This window comes from Sebastes fasciatus, chromosome 24 (assembly GCF_043250625.1).
Source record: "Sebastes fasciatus isolate fSebFas1 chromosome 24, fSebFas1.pri, whole genome shotgun sequence".
Lineage (NCBI taxonomy): Eukaryota > Metazoa > Chordata > Actinopteri > Perciformes > Sebastidae > Sebastes > Sebastes fasciatus.
Genome location: NC_133818.1, coordinates 2,417,428 through 2,435,309, shown reverse-complemented (window position 1 = coordinate 2,435,309; position 17,882 = coordinate 2,417,428). Strand labels below are relative to the sequence as shown.

The window sequence follows — 17,882 nt, the reverse complement described above, 5'->3', positions numbered from 1 at the left end:
GTTTGTGTCTTCTGGTCCAATAGTGGCATCTTGTGGATGTGAGAGCTCCTCTTCATACAGGATGTGTGCTTCTGCAGCTAAAGGGGAAGTAAGACAGACCAGGAAACGCTGAGACATTGTGCATGAGGCTGGACTGTTGGATTTATAAAAACATCGACCTCCCAACACAGAGAGAAACCCACTAAACTTCACTGAAGGATAAGAAGCTGTCACTGTGCCATACAGGTAAGAACAAGGAAGAAGAGAAGAACAAAGCAGTGCTTTAAGGTAGATTAAGAGGAAGAGACCATGCAGGCCTAACCCTTTGTTTCCACTTATCATTGTACAAAGACTTTAAAGGAAATATACCTGTGGATGATATGGTTATAAATAGGCCTCCAGTATCTTATTTCATTACTTTAGTAGCTCACCTATTTAAGATTTAGGACTTTTTCAGTTAACTAACATCCCAGCTCTTCCCAAAGTGCTTCTCACTATATGAAAGAAGTATTCATGTCTGTTCAGACAGCATGGCAGAGCGTTAATCCACGATCAAAACTGTAAAATCACCCATGTCGTTAGTTTTGTGAAGGATATGTAAAAAAAAAAAAAAATGGCATTAGGTGAATTTTGTTTGACGGCTTTTAATTTTGTTACTTCCTGTAAGTGTGGCTGGGTTTTATTTTGAAAGGAACAGTCGGATGTGACTAATACCCTTTTCACACCAATGACCAAGGTTGGACCAGGGTTAACCTACCCTGGTCCAACCCTCCTTTTGTCAATTCAAACCAGGCCAGTCAACCCGGGTTGAACCCTGGTCAGGACAATTCAGATACAACCTGGGTCAGACCCGGGAGCAATGCATACCAATGAGCTCAGGTGTTAGAAATGGATGGGGGGTTACACCTCTGGAGGATTACAGAGAGAGGAGATGATAGTGACATCATCAATTTGTGCAAAAACATCAAATGTCACAGAATGATGCATGTTTTTGGGATACAGTGTAAATATAGTCCACACAGCATTTTAGCTTTATAAAATGTTGAACTGTGTTGTATGTACGGAGATGAACGACAGATGGATATATACAACACGGATATATATATCATTTCTTTATGTCCAGCTCCGATGTTGGTTTAAATACGTTTTGAGGAACAAAACAATGAAATATTCCATTTTTAGGGGTAATTAAAGTAAATATGATCCTAGTTTGTACTAGTAACGGTTATGGGGAGCTTGTGACTAACTGTTATAGCATCTTAAACTATCTTAGCAACGTAGCTTGTTCGTTTTCAGGAGTAAGCAGTGAAGTTAGAGGTTCTTCCACCAAATAAATAAATACATACATAAGGACAAAATGAAACTTATGATAGTGGCTTCCATAAATATGGATGTATAAAAATACAATGCTGTGTAAATGTATAGTATTAATGTCCTAATCACACCTAAAATGTTTAGTTGCATTGACAGAGACCCATGGAATAAATAATGTTGTATATTTGCAGCTTTATTAAAGAGAACATTGTCCTGTACTGTCTTATTGTTGGTTGATGTTCAATACTAGTGTCCTTTTAAGAGAATAATAACTTTAAACAACGTTTTAGGTTGTTTTCTTCACCTGAAGAACATGCATAATAGGTGAAAGTACTTTTCCAGCCTCCAGTAGAGTCTCTGTAGAGTGACTTTATGATATCTTTTGTTTTCCTGTCATCAGGTAAATCACCACCAAAGGTACTGAACAGCTGATGGAGTCTATCATCAGTGGAGACTTGGAGGAATCTGTGTAAGTGTGATATACAGTCTGCATGTGTCTGTGTACGATGTGGTCTAGGAAGGTCATTATTGCTTGGTCGAGAAATGCTATTCAATAAATTACACATGCAGCATGATTTGACATTGATGCCAACTCTTCCTCCACTCCTGTTGTCTGCCCTGAATATATTTGATCTATTTTACATATCAGTCTGGCACACATTTCTTTAAGCGTGTTTCCGTTAAAGGCTCAGCATTGAGAACACGTCTGGGTTCAGCCAGGCCTTTTTCCTGTTCTGCAGACAGTATAAATGTAGTGTGGAGATAGATCTGGAAATATGAAACATGACTGTTTGGATTCCCTACCGTCTCATTTTGGGTCTCACATTCTTCAGAAGGACACAGGTATCCATCTTGAAATTGATAAACACCATTAGAATCAATGTTAAACTGTTAAATGTTGCATCAGCTGCATGATGTTTAGACAGTTCTGCAAAAACATTTCTGTTACTCTGAAAGATGTACGTAATAGTTAATACATCACAGGCAGAATAATTGTTGTAATTTACATTTTATTTAACCTTTTATTTGATTCCTCAGATCATTGAAGTTGGGTCTGTGTGCAGAACATACAGAAGTACGGACACATGGCTTGTTCAACACGGTCTGCCTTAAATTACGTCAAGGAGGCCAGAAGTCACCTTGTGAATGGATTAAAAAATCACGAAGAGATTCTGGAGAACTTGAATCAGCAAAGAGTTTTGGGTAATGAGGATGTCAGCAAAATAGAAGCAGAGAAAGATGACTACGATAAAAACAGAAAAATACTGGACTCTGTCATAAGAAAGGGTGAAGATGCCTGCTACAAGTTCCTCAGGATTATTTACATGACGAGGAAGAAGAGCTTAGGGAGGACATCTCTCCCTGAGAGAAAGACTGTAGCTTCTACTGAGACCAAGGAGTTTGACCTGCACAACTGGATCAGCTGCTTTCCTTTCAAGGAAGACACACAAATAGATACAAACTACTTACAAGGTATATTGATTGATATTGTGATCAGCACCTTTGATGTGCTGATTTTATATAATGCATTTATTGTGTCTGTGTGCAAATATTGATCTATTATTTAGTGAAAGGTCTCAGCACTTAATTCATGGTATATTTATTTACTCACTGTTATTTCTATTTTAGGAACAAGCCCGTGCTGCCGATATCAGGCAAAGTTGAAGTCAAAAGCAAAAAAAATATCAAATCAGTTTTGGATGGCAAACAAAAATCTGTTTGATGAAAACAACAAGCCTGATCTGTCGTACATGTCACTTGTATTAGACACAAAAAAAAGTTGTCCCTCTAAAGTAAAGAAAATGAAGAGCAAGAAAATCAAGAAGAGTCGTCCTAAAATGCTAAAGACATACATGCCTGAGGACAAAGCAGAAACGTCCCCCAGAGACCTGCTGAAAACAGATAAAAACATACTCTTGGTTGGTAAGCCTGGGATTGGAAAGACAGCACTCACTCACGAAATGTTGAAACTCTGGGCAGAAAGAGACAACAAGGACCTTGATTACATGTTTTACTTTGACATGAGAAAAACATCCCACATCATGAAGGCCCTGAGCTTGGAGGATCTTCTCTTCGGTGTGTTCAGTGAGCCAGATGAAGGCAAAGAAGAGGTCTTACAGGACATAAAGAACTCTGACAGTGTTACACTCATTTTTGATGGAGTCACCGATCTGAAGGGACTTCTAGAGAAGGAGATCCTACCTGATGCCAAGGTCATCGTGACTTGCAGACCTGATGACGAAGAAGAGTTTCTTCCTGCCGACTTTGAAAGAGTGGAAGTCAAAGGCTTTAGTGAGCAGACCATAAAAACATACTTATCTGAAATAATAGGCGACAAACAGAAGAATGTTTTGAGCAACGTGGAGCTGTTGACTCTTTGCCATGTCCCAATGTATGCACTGATGGTGGCTGCCTGCTCTTCATTTGAGACACCAGAAGACTCTCCACAGCCATGCAGTATAACTGAAATCTACATCAATATTGTTCGCCATTGCCTTCAAATAAACAGCAAAACAAAAATCAAAGATCTAGATTCCTTCATCAACAACAAGAGAAATGAAATACTGTCTTTGGCTGAAGTTGCTTTTCATGCAACTGAAGAAAAGACTGTGAACTTGACTGAAAGTCCCTGTGAAGACAGCTGTGTCCTCTCCTTCCTGAAACAGCTTGTTATCAGAGTCGCCCCTACTAAGACAATAACCACACATGCATTTCTCCATTACACAATGCAGGAGTTTTTTGCAGCACTGTGGCTCTTGAAGAATCCAGATCAAATCAAGGATGTTTTTCAGCAATGCCTCACTGAGGAGAAGAAACACATGAAGCATCTGATCCCTTTCATGTGTAGATTGTTGACTGACAAGAGCCCCAGTTTGATGAAGTGTCTGATACCAGCTGAGGAGCTCAAGAATATATCCAGCTGGTTCTTTGGGGAAATGATTTCCACATTTCTCAACAGTGAGCTGTTCAGTGTACTGTTCTTATGCCAGTGCATGTATGAGTCCCAGTGTCCTGAAGCATGCATCTACCTTCTGGACAAGCTGGACTACCATCTTGATCTCAGTGGAGAGAGTCTCCATTCATACCCTTGCTGTGCTGTGGCCTATGTGGTCAGTCAGTCGAAGGAGAGGAAGATAAGCCTGGACCTTGAGGACGTCACGGTATCAGAACAAGGAATGAGACGACTATTTGGATGCCTTGAAAACGTCCAATGGTATGAGTGAAAACGTGTTTTAAGTGTCAAATTACAGCTAATGCTACAACACATCTAATTAAGTAGAATTTAATGTGTAACCACTAATTTCTATTAATAAATCCAAGATGTAATTAGGATGACAAATTAGAATAGAAATAGAATCAGAGAATAGAAGTAGTACTTTTGCAGTAACTTCTTTGCCTTAACACTTTTTATACTTTACTATTTTCTACTCTATTACTTCTATAATGAGGAAATGATCTCTGGTTACTCTTCACATTATAGGTGTGACCCTCTGCCACAGCAGCTGTGGAAGATCTTGCTCCTCAGTGAAGGGCAGATGGACCACATGAGCTTACTTGGCCTTGATGGAAATCAGTTGCACCTCCCAGTTGAGGGTAAAAAACAGCTGTTTGAAAGAGCAGTAAACATCATGCAGAAGATTACTACAAAGGTTAACGTCTGCCTCCACTGGGAAAGGGAAACTCCCGTCTGCCAGAATCTGTGCGAGTCTCTCTTGGAGGCTTTGCCACACATCAGCTCACTCAGGTATGTAGCTTTTGTTTTTGTGTGATGCTGATTCCACTTCCACAGACTTAAAGGCAGGGTGGGCCATCTCGAGACGCTAGCAAGAGTACACTGGATTTTTAAAAAGACCAGTGTTGCCAACTCTTCTCCAATGAAAGTAGCTTGCAGCACAAGCTCCAAAAGTCCCTAAATCTAGAGAGAAAGTCACCAAGTCAGCAATACTGACAGTCCGTCGCTTCAGGCCTCCATCCAGAGACACTCCCCAACTATTATCATTATGAACAGAAACATATCATAATGAACATGAATGGTGAACATGGCTGTTGTTAGTACTCACAGCTGGCATGCTAGCAGCTGTGGAAGACTCAGGTGATGTGCAATGAGTGCACGGGCAGAGTACACGCAGGTAGATCGTTATCGGGATGTAATGAGAATAACGAAAAATGATTCTAAAATCTTTAAACTTTTATCCTTTTGTAAAACCGTCAATGTTGAAATGAAAATCCTTATCTGAAGTCTTAACTGCATGCTGATATGTGGATCAGCAGAGAAAAGTAAACTTTGATGTATTTCTTATATCACTTATTGCAGCATTACAAAGGCTAATTCATATTTATGAGTTTTCCAAAACCCCCCAAAGTCCAAATGTTGTTGCTTCTGGGTGAACTCAGGTTTGTTTTGGCTCCCCAATAATTTGAAACACTGGCTAATGCATTAAAGCTGGTTGACTTTTTAACACTCAGTGGTCAGCACCTCTAAAGACACAGTGGAATAGGTATAACAACCAGCATGTAAATAGGGTTAACCAGCAGTTTGTTTAGTCTGTTTTAAAGAAAGTCCTTCAATTGATGTCACAGCTTCTAACAGCCTCCATACACTGTGGGAATACTGCTGACACATATCATGTTAAAACTGCACAAATAGAAGAAGTACCAACCTCAGAGTTAAATTCCATTTCATACCTTTCTGTAAACTTCTCCGATTTTAGATTTCAGCAGTTAAAATCTACTAAACCTGTTTAAAGTTGGGAGCTAGCAGAGTTCACATGGCTATGCAGTGATCAGGTTAGTCTGGAATCATAAACTACTAATAATGTTCATTATTAAACTTCTGAACTTGCGTTGCCAACTAGATGATTTCCCCCTTTTTCTATAAGACACTCTTTTCATAAACTCTGCTAAAGATGTAGAAAAATAAATATTGCAGTTGCACTTCATATCTAACATGAGCACAGTGTTTACATTGTATGTGTTTAGATTTTCATTTGATGAGGTTTTACAGTACATACACTGTCTGATACATCTGTTTGTTATCATGCAGCTTCAGGATGTCCTACAGAGATCCAGGATCACAAGACCCGAAGCAATGCCACGAGACACTGGAGAGGAACAAAAAGAAGCTGCTACTGGATTTATGCCTGAAAGCAGCACTTGACGAGGGAGGAAGCTCTCACAATGTAGTGACTAGGCTCCTCTCTTTGTTTTCTGTTAACAATGACTTAAACTACATCCTTGATTTTTATCAACACGTCCAGAGTGGAGGGTTTTCAGGTGTCATTCCAAAACTGAGGCCACTTTTCCAGTCAGCTCCTGCAGTCTGGTTCATAGACCTCTCAGAGAGAAAGACCTCCATCCTCCTGGAAGTGCTGAAACTCCAACCAGAGAAGAAACCAGTGGTGCTGACAGGCTGCTCAGATGAAGAGAGTGAAGTGAGGAGTTTCCTACAGTGTCTGCCTTATATCTCACAGCTCAGGTAAGTCAGACAAATACAGTCTATTTAATAATATGTGGCTTCCTTCAGAAGAGGTTTGTTTAAAAAATCCATCTTACAGTCGCCGGTGTTTCCAAAAGAGTTGATTGTTGTTCTCAAATGAACAACACAGTGTAGATAAAGATGAATACAATTTCTCAGTTCAGTTATTATTTAGTATCACAGTCCTCTACCTGTATGAGAATAATTAAATGATGTGAATAATAATAAGAACAACAACGCAGCCCTGCTAATACCTCCTCATACAGAAATATAAACACATCATACAAAAGTGAAAAACAAACTGCAGTTAAAACTGGTAATGAACTTTTAATGTCTCAGCAGCCTAAAAATAAACTGTAGAAACATAAGAAGAAATGACCAACAGTGAATGCTGCATTGATCTGCCTTTTGAACTGAAGACTGGAGTGAACTTTACTGACTGTGATGAAAACTCTACCAACTGTATAGAGAGCAGCAGATTGTGAATTCAGACATCTGATTCATCATCACTGACAGATGTAATGTAGCATAACTGTAATTTACACGTCTGTGATCTCAGGAGCAAAGTGAAGCATTGCATGATGGGATTTTCTGTCACTGTTGTACATGATAGTGACTCTAGATTTTCTTCTTCCACTATCTATATTTATATATTGTGAATATATTTAACATTTTAAACTCACACACAGTAAAATGACATAAAGGGAACATCACCACTAGGAAGCTAATATGCAGTGATTTCACACACAGGATTAGTGTTTGTGTTGTGAGTCAGTACAAGTCAGAAAATGATGTTCAGTCAAGATGTAATTAGATTTTATACAGGACAGGCATGTACAAGATGGAGTCCATCAGTAGTGTGTTGTTGTGTTTATGCAGCTGAGATCAGATCATCACTAAATGTTTCCTTTATTATTTCAGTTTTCATCCTCCGTGGTCAGATGATCGTTCAGAACGAGTCAGGTTCTTTGTGAATCTGTTCTGTGCAGCAGCAGAGAGAGAACAGCAGACAGGAGAGAAGATACTGGAGCTGCTATCATCAGTGTGCAGATACAAAACATTCCCTCTTAAAGTCATTGATGATGACTACTACGAGGAATATCAGTGTGATTTCCTGCTGGATCTGTCCTCCCACCTGAAGGACTATGAGACTAAAACAGGCCTGAGTGTCCTTCCATCATTACAGTCAGTTCTCCAGTCAGCTCCTGCAGTCTGGTCCATAGACCTCTCAAAGAGAAAGACCTCCATCCTCCTGGAAGTGCTGAAACTCCAACCAGAGAAGAAACCAGTGAAGCTGACAGGCTGCTCAGATGAAGAGAGTGAAGTGAGGAGTTTCCTACAGTTTCTGCCTTATATCTCACAGCTCAGGTAAATGAATTGTTCTTCACATGACTTCAGTGTACATTTGTGGAGTTGAGTTCTTACATCTACAGTAACTCACTGTTGCTTTTAACAATATTTGGTGTCATGATTATTGTTGATTTATTAATAATTCTGGATTCAATAAGTAGAAAGGAGCAGTATTTTCATGCTCTTACTCCAGTGCACTGTGTGCCAAACCACTCACTCTTGTTTTTAGTCCTCTGACTTGTAATATGAAACATAACTGGAAGTTAAGCTAACTAGTCTTAATGAAGGTCACTGTCTGACCGACCCAGTGAAGCAGAGAAAAGAGTGTGGGAGTACACAGCTTCTTATTTGAAATATTGAACTGCAACTATTTGGAAACATGTCACAGTCTTCTGCCTGTGTGAGAATAAAGAAATGATGTGAATAACAATAAGAAGAACAACACAGCTCTGCTAAAACCTCCTCAGACAGACATAACAGCACATCATACTAAAATGAAACAACCTGCAGTTAAAACTGGTATTGTCTTTTTTAATATCTCAGCAGCTTAAAATATACAGTTGAAATATAAAAACAAATATTGTTCCACTGATAAAATAAGTAGCATCTCCTTCAATTTAATTTCACAGCAACTAATAAAAGAAATGACCAACAGTGAATGCTGCATTGATCTGCCTTTTGAACTGAAGACTGGAGTGAACTTTACTGACTGTGATGAAAACTCTACCAACTGTATAGAGAGCAGCAGATTGTGAATTCAGACATCTGATTCATCATCACTGACAGATGTAATGTAGCATAACTGTAATTTACACGTCTGTGATCTCAGGAGCAAAGTGAAGCATTGCATGATGGGATTTTCTGTAACTGTTGTACATGATAGTGACTCTAGATTTTCTTCTTCCACTATGTATATTTATATATTGTGAATATATTTAACATTTTAAACTCATACACAGTAAAATGACATAAAGGGAACATCACCACTAGGAAGCTAATATGCAGTGATTTCACACACAGGATTAGTGTTTGTGTTGTGAGTCAGTACAAGTCAGAAAATGATGTTCAGTCAAGATGTAATTAGATTTTATACAGGACAGGCATGTACAAGATGGAGTCCATCAGTAGTGTGTTGTTGTATTTATGCAGCTGAGATCAGATCATCACTAAATGTTTCCTTTATTATTTCAGTTTTCATCCTCCGTGGTCACATCATTCAGAACCAGTCAGGTTCTTTGTGAATCTGTTCTGTGCAGCAGCAGAGAGAGAACAGCAGACAGGAGAGAAGATACTGGAGCTGCTATCATCAGTGTGCAGATACAAAACATCACCTCTTGAAGATATCTGGTGTAATTTCCTGCTGGATCTGTACTCCCACCTGAAGGACTATGAGACTACAACAGGCCTGAGTGTCCTTCCATCATTACAGTCAGTTCTCCAGTCAGCTCCTGCAGTCTGGTCCATAAACCTCTCAGAGAGAAAGACCTCCATCCTCCTGGAAGTGCTGAAACTCCAACCAGAGAAGAAACCAGTGGTGCTGACAGGCTGCTCAGATGAAGAGAGTGAAGTGAGGAGTTTCCTACAGTGTCTGCCTTATATCTCACAGCTCAGGTAAGTCAGACAGATACAGTTTATTTAATAATATGTGGCTTCCTTCAGAAGAGGTTTGTTTAAAAAATCCATCTTACAGTCGCCGGTGTTTCCAAAAGAGTTGATTGTTGTTCTCAAATGAACAACACAGTGTAGATAAAGATGAATACAATTTCTCAGTTCAGTTATTATTTAGTATCACAGTCCTCTACCTGTATGAGAATAATTAAATGATGTGAATAATAATAAGAACAACAACGCAGCCCTGCTAATACCTCCTCATACAGACATATAAACACATCATACAAAAGTGAAAAACAAACTGCAGTTAAAACTGGTAATGAACTTTTAATGTCTCAGCAGCCTAAAAATAAACTGTAGAAACATAAGAAGAAATGACCAACAGTGAATGCTGCATTGATCTGCCTTTTGAACTGAAGACTGGAGTGAACTTTACTGACTGTGATGAAAACTCTACCAACTGTATAGAGAGCAGCAGATTGTGAATTCAGACATCTGATTCATCATCACTGACAGATGTAATGTAGCATAACTGTAATTTACACGTCTGTGATCTCAGGAGCAAAGTGAAGCATTGCATGATGGGATTTTCTGTCACTGTTGTACATGATAGTGACTCTAGATTTTCTTCTTCCACTATCTATATTTATATATTGTGAATATATTTAACATTTTAAACTCACACACAGTAAAATGACATAAAGGGAACATCACCACTAGGAAGCTAATATGCAGTGATTTCACACACAGGATTAGTGTTTGTGTTGTGAGTCAGTACAAGTCAGAAAATGATGTTCAGTCAAGATGTAATTAGATTTTATACAGGACAGGCATGTACAAGATGGAGTCCATCAGTAGTGTGTTGTTGTGTTTATGCAGCTGAGATCAGATCATCACTAAATGTTTCCTTTATTATTTCAGTTTTCATCCTCCGTGGTCAGATGATCGTTCAGAACGAGTCAGGTTCTTTGTGAATCTGTTCTGTGCAGCAGCAGAGAGAGAACAGCAGACAGGAGAGAAGATACTGGAGCTGCTATCATCAGTGTGCAGATACAAAACATTCCCTTTAAATGAGAGATACAGGGATTATGATGATCACAAATATCAGTGTGATTTCCTGCTGGATACATACTCCCACCTGAAGGACTATGAGACTACAACAGGCCTGAGTGTCCTTCCATCATTACAGTCAGTTCTCCAGTCAGCTCCTGCAGTCTGGTCCATAGACCTCTCAGAGAGAAAGACCTCCATCCTCCTGGAAGTGCTGAAACTCCAACCAGAGAAGAAACCAGTGAAGCTGAGAGGCTGCTCAGATGAAGAGAGTGAAGTGAGGAGTTTCCTACAGTGTCTGCCTTATATCTCACAGCTCAGGTAAATGAATTGTTCTTCACATGACTTCAGTGTACATTTGTGGAGTTGAGTTCTTACATCTACAGTAACTCACTGTTGCTTTTAACAATATTTGGTGTCATGATTATTGTTGATTTCTTTTATTGATTAATAATTCTGGATTCAATAAGTAGAAAGGAGCAGTATTTTCATGCTCTTACTCCAGTGCACTGTGTGCCAAACCACTCACTCTTGTTTTAGTCCTCTGACTTGTAATATGAAACCTAACTGGAAGTTAAGCTAACTAGTCTTAATGAAGGTCACTGTCTGACCGACCCAGTGAAGCAGAGAAAAGAGTGTGGGAGTACACAGCTTCTTATTTGAAATATTGAACTGCATCTATTTGGAAACATGTCACAGTCTTCTGCCTGTGTGAGAATAAAGAAATGATGTGAATAACAATAAGAAGAACAACACAGCTCTGCTAAAACCTCCTCAGACAGACATAACAGCACATCATACGAAAATGAAACAACCTGCAGTTAAAACTGGTATTGTCTTTTATGTACTTATATACATATATACATATATATATATATATATATATATCAGCAGCTTAAAAATATAAAGTTGAAATATAAAAACAAATATTGTTCCACTGATAAAATAAGTAGCATCTCCTTCAATTTAATTTCACAGCAACTAATAAAAGAAATGACCAACAGTGAATGCTGCATTGATCTGCCTTTTGAACTGAAGACTGGAGGGAACTTTACTGACTGTGATGAAAACTCTACCAACTGTATAGAGAGCAGCAGATTGTGAATTCAGACATCTGATTCATCATCACTGACAGATGTAATGTAGCATAACTGTAATTTACACGTCTGTGATCTCAGGAGCAAAGTGAAGCATTGCATGATGGGATTTTCTGTAACTGTTGTACATGATAGTGACTCTAGATTTTCTTCTTCCACTATGTATATTTATATATTGTGAATATATTTAACATTTTAAACTCATACACAGTAAAATGACATAAAGGGAACATCACCACTAGGAAGCTAATATGCAGTGATTTCACACACAGGATTAGTGTTTGTGTTGTGAGTCAGTACAAGTCAGAAAATGATGTTCAGTCAAGATGGAATTAGATTTTATACAGGACAGGCATGTACAAGATGGAGTCCATCAGTAGTGTGTTGTTGTATTTATGCAGCTGAGATCAGATCATCACTAAATGTTTCCTTTATTATTTCAGTTTTGATCCTTGGCGGTCACATCATTCAAAACGAGTCAGGTTCTTTGTGAAACTGTTCTGTGCAGCAGCAGAGAGAGAACAGCAGACAGGAGAGAAGATACTGGAGCTGCTATCATCAGTGTGCAGATACAAAACATTCCCTCTTAAAGTCACTGATGATGATGATGATGACTACTACGAGGAATATCAGTGTGATGTCCTGCTGGATCTGTCCTCCCACCTGAAGGACTATGAGACTAAAACAGGCCTGAGTGTCCTTCCATCATTACAGTCAGTTCTCCAGTCAGCTCCTGCAGTCTGGTCCATAGACCTCTCAGAGAGAAAGACCTCCATCCTCCTGGAAGTGCTGAAACTCCAACCAGAGAAGAAAGCAGTGAAGCTGAGAGGCTGCTCATATGAAGAGAGTGAAGTGAGGAGTTTCCTACAGTGTCTGCCTTATATCTCACAGCTCAGGTAAGTCAGACAAATACTGTCTATTAGATAATACTGTATATTTACTTCAGAAGAGGCTCGTCAAAAATCCAGCTCATAATCACCAGTTAAATATAGAAATGCCAAGATAAACTGGAGAGGGCTTTAATTAATATTATTTAATATTTTTTGTTTGGAGTAAATGTGAATCTGCAGATCATATTGGTGACTGATCAATGAAACCACATGGTTATATTAGTTTAATCTATAGATGAATTCTCCTCCCAGTGTTGACAGGAATCTGCTGCTGAGGTTGGTCCACTGCTGTGCTGCCTCTGAGGCCCAGCAGGGGGCAGCAGTCAGCCTGCTCAGGACTGTGCAGCACAGGCTGGATCTGTCCTGCTCCTCCTGTGTGGATCTGGATCAGAGGGACACTCTCCGTCTGACTGGTGACGACTGCAGGGCCGTCTCCACCATCCTGAGACGCAGCAGCCGGGACACAGAGCTCATCCTGCAGGACTGTGAGGTGGAGGACGGCGGACTGGACCTGCTGTTTCCTGTCCTCGACAGAGTCCGCCTCAGGTGGGAAAGACCACAACATGACTGAAACCTGAGAAGAAGCTTGTTTTCATTCATGTTTCTGCAGCGTAACGGTCTTCTCTCTGCTCTGTTTAGAGCCAGTAAAGCTGTCCTCCTCCAGCTGCTGTCCCTGGTTCCTGTGAACAGTGAGAGGGACACAGTGAGACGGGCAGTGTCCCTCTGCAGAGCCCTGGATGGAGAGCTGGACCTCAGTCACACCACACTGGATCAGAGGGTCTGTGGAGCTTTGGCCTGGATGCTGGACTCCTCTGAAGAGCTGACAGAGCTGGACCTCAGTCACTGTCAGCTCACTGACCAGCTGCTGCTCACACTCAGCTCACATCTGCACAAAGTACAAGTCCTGGAGTGAGTGGCAAACTGTAAATGTCTTCATGTGCCTAGAACCCATCTAATGCAGTGTTGTCTATATATAGATATACCACAGCAACAGGTGGAGTCTGTGTGAGGTTCAAAAAGAGCCAGTAATGTCAGCTCCTCACAGTTTAATGAGCTGAGAGGTTGGGCTGCACAATTAATCATCAAATATTCATCATGATTTTGGCTTCCCACGATTACATGAATTCATTTATTATCATGATTTATTTATTTATTAAGTTTTTTTAAAGCCAGAATTGATTTATTCTCTTCATTTGAGTCTGTGTGGAAGTAGAAGGAAGTTAAAGCTTTTATTGTTGTAGTCTGAGTCACCTCTACGGCCTCCAGCAGCAGCCGGCTGATCTGATATCATGTACTGTAATAAATGTTCCTCTGTGTCTCTGTTTGTGTTCATGTTCCAGTCTGAGTCACAATAACATCACTGATGCTTCAACCGGCGCGTTGCTCCAGCTGGTCTCCACCAACCCCTCCATTGACACCGTGCGGTGAGCATCCATTCATTAGTGCACCAGCTGTGCTCATCGGCTGACATCACTTCAATGATTCACATGTTATTCTGGCTGAGTGACGTCTGCTCTCTCTGCTTCGCTGTTTTTCTAGACTCTTCAGGAACAACATTGTGGACACAACGTCCTTTAAGAAGGACAAGAAGTTTGAAATATGGTGAAGCGGTCATCAGTGTGGTGTTTTCTGTCTGATGACCATTAGATGAAAATGTTAGTGTAGTGCAACTACTAATACTGTGTTTGAGGTGGTCTGTTCACATGGAGGTCAAGAGCAGCCAGGGCCTCGTTTCAGGTCTCAGCTTTAACAAAGCCTGAACTCTGAGTGGACTTATCCTGAGGAGGGAAACTCAGAACAGCTGATCAGAGTCTGATCAATCTACTCTGAGTAGGTTGAACCTGAACATAAAAAGCCATCATCAATAGAGCTCTGATACCACGATTCATCTGTAATCCAGTCAACGTAGAGATATTAGTACATGTATATGCTGACTGTGCACATTTAGCTTTAAAAAAGTCAGAGCAGGGAGAAGTGTCAATAACATATTAAAGTTTAATTCAGTGTTGTCCATTGTTGTCCATCCTCCACTAATTAATTAATCCTCCGCTTCGATGCGCGCTGAATGAAGGAGGAAATAAAGCAGCGTGTCTGGCTCTGTAACAGGGAGCAGGTCGAGTTACCGTGGCGACTGACTCTGTTACCATGGTAGCTGACCCACAGTTTAAGTTATCTCTCTTTCTGGAAGAGAAAATCCAGAGTTTACATCATCTCAGGTTTAACTAACTCAAAGTTTTTACTAATCCTCTTTCTCTTTCTGAAACAGAGCTCAGCAGTGTTTGATGATAATCATCTGGAGATCATGACTCCTCTCTTGTTCTGGAGGTGCTGTAGATTATTATTTCATGCTGCTCATATTTAGCATTGACACCCTGAGATAATGTTCTGTTGGGATAATTCATATTTTAGTATTTTGTGGTAACTATGAATGTTTAGTTCATAAAACATGTTTGATACGTTGAGATGACAGTGAATTATCTCAAGGGAATGATCTTGAAATGTAAATATGAGTGTCTGTTCCTTCTCTTTTCCTCATTAAAATCCCTCGTTTACTGTAAACTGCAGTAATCAGTGTTTTCTTGACTTGTGGCTGCATAGAATACAAGATGAGTTCACCAGCTGAGTGACCCAATTTAGTATTTTCTGGAAATTCAATAACTGTTCTAAAATACTGTGAAATGTACAGCTGTAAATATGCTCAATAAATACTCGATATTTATTGATATCTGATATTTATCAGTCCAACGCCTGTAGCCACATTGTTTATCCTGCCAAGAATACTGGGACTTAAGTGACCCAGGGAGACATCTGTACAGGATTCAGAAACATGTAGGAGCCCAAAGGGAAGAGATGGTCATTACCCGTCTGAGAATAGGACATACAGGATTAAACCAAACACTCCAGAGAATAGCTAGAGGAGATGTTTAAAAAGCTCACTTTTGTCTCTGTATTTGGCCTGTGATTCTTACAAAATCTTCTCAGCTAGGCAATGCAAACTCTCCGTGTTGTTTGTCTACCAGATCACCAGTAAGAGTAAAGAGTCCATGTGGGAGCTGATCAAGAGCCTGCTGGACGCCTGGTCGGGATGGGTGGTGATGCTGCTCATCGGACTCCTCTCAGGTCAGTCAGGAGCAGCTGATCCCACTCAAAAGACACCTGACTTATGTCTTTATTGTTCTGTTGCTGTTGAAGCTGTAGATTCAAGTCAGCGGTAGCGTTGCACGGTACAGCGATACTAGAAAGGTATGGCGATACCCTGCCATTAAAAACGCTACAACACCCCGTTTTATTAGTACCGATACTTTAAGAATGACAATGTCTTATACGAGCCGTGAGTTGTGTCGATGTGTGCAGCGGTCTGCTTTAGAGGACGCCATCAGGACTGGGATCCCGCGGGAGCAGGCGGTTAAACAATAAACTGTAGTGATGACCAGAAGGATGGAGTCAACAAATGAAGATTAAAGCAGGTGATGAACCACAGTTCTGCTCTGAGCTGGTGACTCTATCAGCAGAACTCCCTTTAACAAAACAAGGAAATAACAGCGCTGCTCAGATTACTGATCAAATGTACCGATACAATATATTCACCGTCTCTACTGAATCTGTCCAAGCATCTCCTGTAATAATCAGATCTATTGATAACCCTTGGCTGGCCCGGGTAAACAACTGTAGTTAGACACAATCATTATAATTAAAATCATAACCACACTGCCCTCCTGTGGACAAAGTGCGTAAGTACATCTCTTTCCCTTTTATTTTGTAGGATGTAACCGGAAGTCTGGCCTGTATGTAATTCCTCTAACTTGATATTAATGTCGTTGTAGTTACCGACCGTGTCCACTGGAGGGCGTTAAAACTCCTTTTCTAAATGATATTATTTAGATTTACCTGAGGCTGTAGCTAGTTTACCTTTACATTTAAATATAACTGATATTACATAAAGTAAATAATCAGAGCTAATATTAGAAGATAGCAGGCTCAGCTAAACCCGACGATCATCTTCTCTCAGTCCATCGAGTCTATCGATTAGCGTTTGTGTTTTCAGTCTGTTGAGTCTTCAGGGCCGCCGTAGTACGTCACAACTAGTTTACATTGTTAGCAGAAGCTAACGAAGCTAAAGCTACTTTCCTCCTAAATGAATGTTCTCTCACTTTTGGTTAGTAGGAGAAGAAAGTTTAACTGCACTACAGTGAAGTCAGAGTAAATCTTATCGTAATTCTGTCAGCGAAGCATTCAAACTGAAATAAAACAACAATCACTTCTTTTATAAGTTTTATTTTGTAGGATGTAACCGGAAACTGGGCTTATTGCATGTAAGCCAAACTTCCGGTTACAAGCCAATTTTATAAGTGAAAAATATGACTTTTTATAATTTTATTAGTAAAAGATATGACTTTAAATCAATTTATAAGTAAAAAATATGACAATATAATTTTATAAGTAAAAAATGACTTTAAATAATTTTATAAACCGTTTTTGATCCCAAATCACAGCATGTCTTTTTCTCTGGTGTTCCTCAAGGTCTTGGTTTCTTAATGTGGTATTTTGGAGGGATTATTGATCATTTTTATCAATTCTCCAGTGGTAAAAAATTGTTAAATTTAGCACAAAATCTGTGTAACAAATGGTATCAACCCCAAAATTGCTGCAACAACTTATGAGACATAACAGAGCATGGGGATCATATACTTCTATTATTATGCTCTTAGCCCTTATACACCAGAACAAGTTGACACACAATGCTGAGCTGCATCTTAAATTAATCTTCAGGTTCCCAGCTTTCAGATGATGTACAACACTACTATGTGACATCTACTGCTGACCTGCTATCTCCCCCTAAAGACCCTGTACCTCCTTAAGAAAGACTAAAACGGCTCTACTGTGGGTCTCAGAGGGTTCAATTTGACAGGATTAAATTCACCCTCAGAGGCTCAGTGAGCTGTGAAAACGTCTGTGTGTCTGTGGAGAACCAGTTCAGGAACAAGTTGGGAAAGAAGAAGAAAAACTTGATCAAATCTTTAGTTTTTAAAGAACTAAATTAGACTCTTACTTCTGTGGGATTCTAAAAACTGTTCAAATAAGAACTGGCGATCAGTCTTTGGTCGCTGTGTATAC

The 17,882-nt window shown here is 39.8% G+C and overlaps 2 protein-coding genes across 2 annotated transcripts in view; both read left to right on the top strand.

Moving 5' to 3' along the window:
* plaat1l (phospholipase A and acyltransferase 1-like) overlaps positions 1–17,882 on the top strand; it is a 31,986-nt gene that overhangs the window by 13,454 nt on the left and 650 nt on the right. The gene's annotated exons all lie outside the window — the stretch shown is intronic.
* On the top strand, positions 21–15,326 carry LOC141763304 (uncharacterized). The gene is made up of 10 exons (XM_074627873.1): positions 21–225; positions 2,332–2,766; positions 2,923–4,507; positions 4,775–5,038; positions 6,338–6,769; positions 12,321–12,773; positions 13,020–13,313; positions 13,407–13,676; positions 14,108–14,191; positions 14,307–15,326. The coding sequence occupies exons 2-10, from the start codon at positions 2,379–2,381 to the stop codon at positions 14,371–14,373; spliced, it is 3,837 nt and encodes a 1,278-aa protein (XP_074483974.1). The 5' UTR covers positions 21–225; positions 2,332–2,378; the 3' UTR covers positions 14,374–15,326.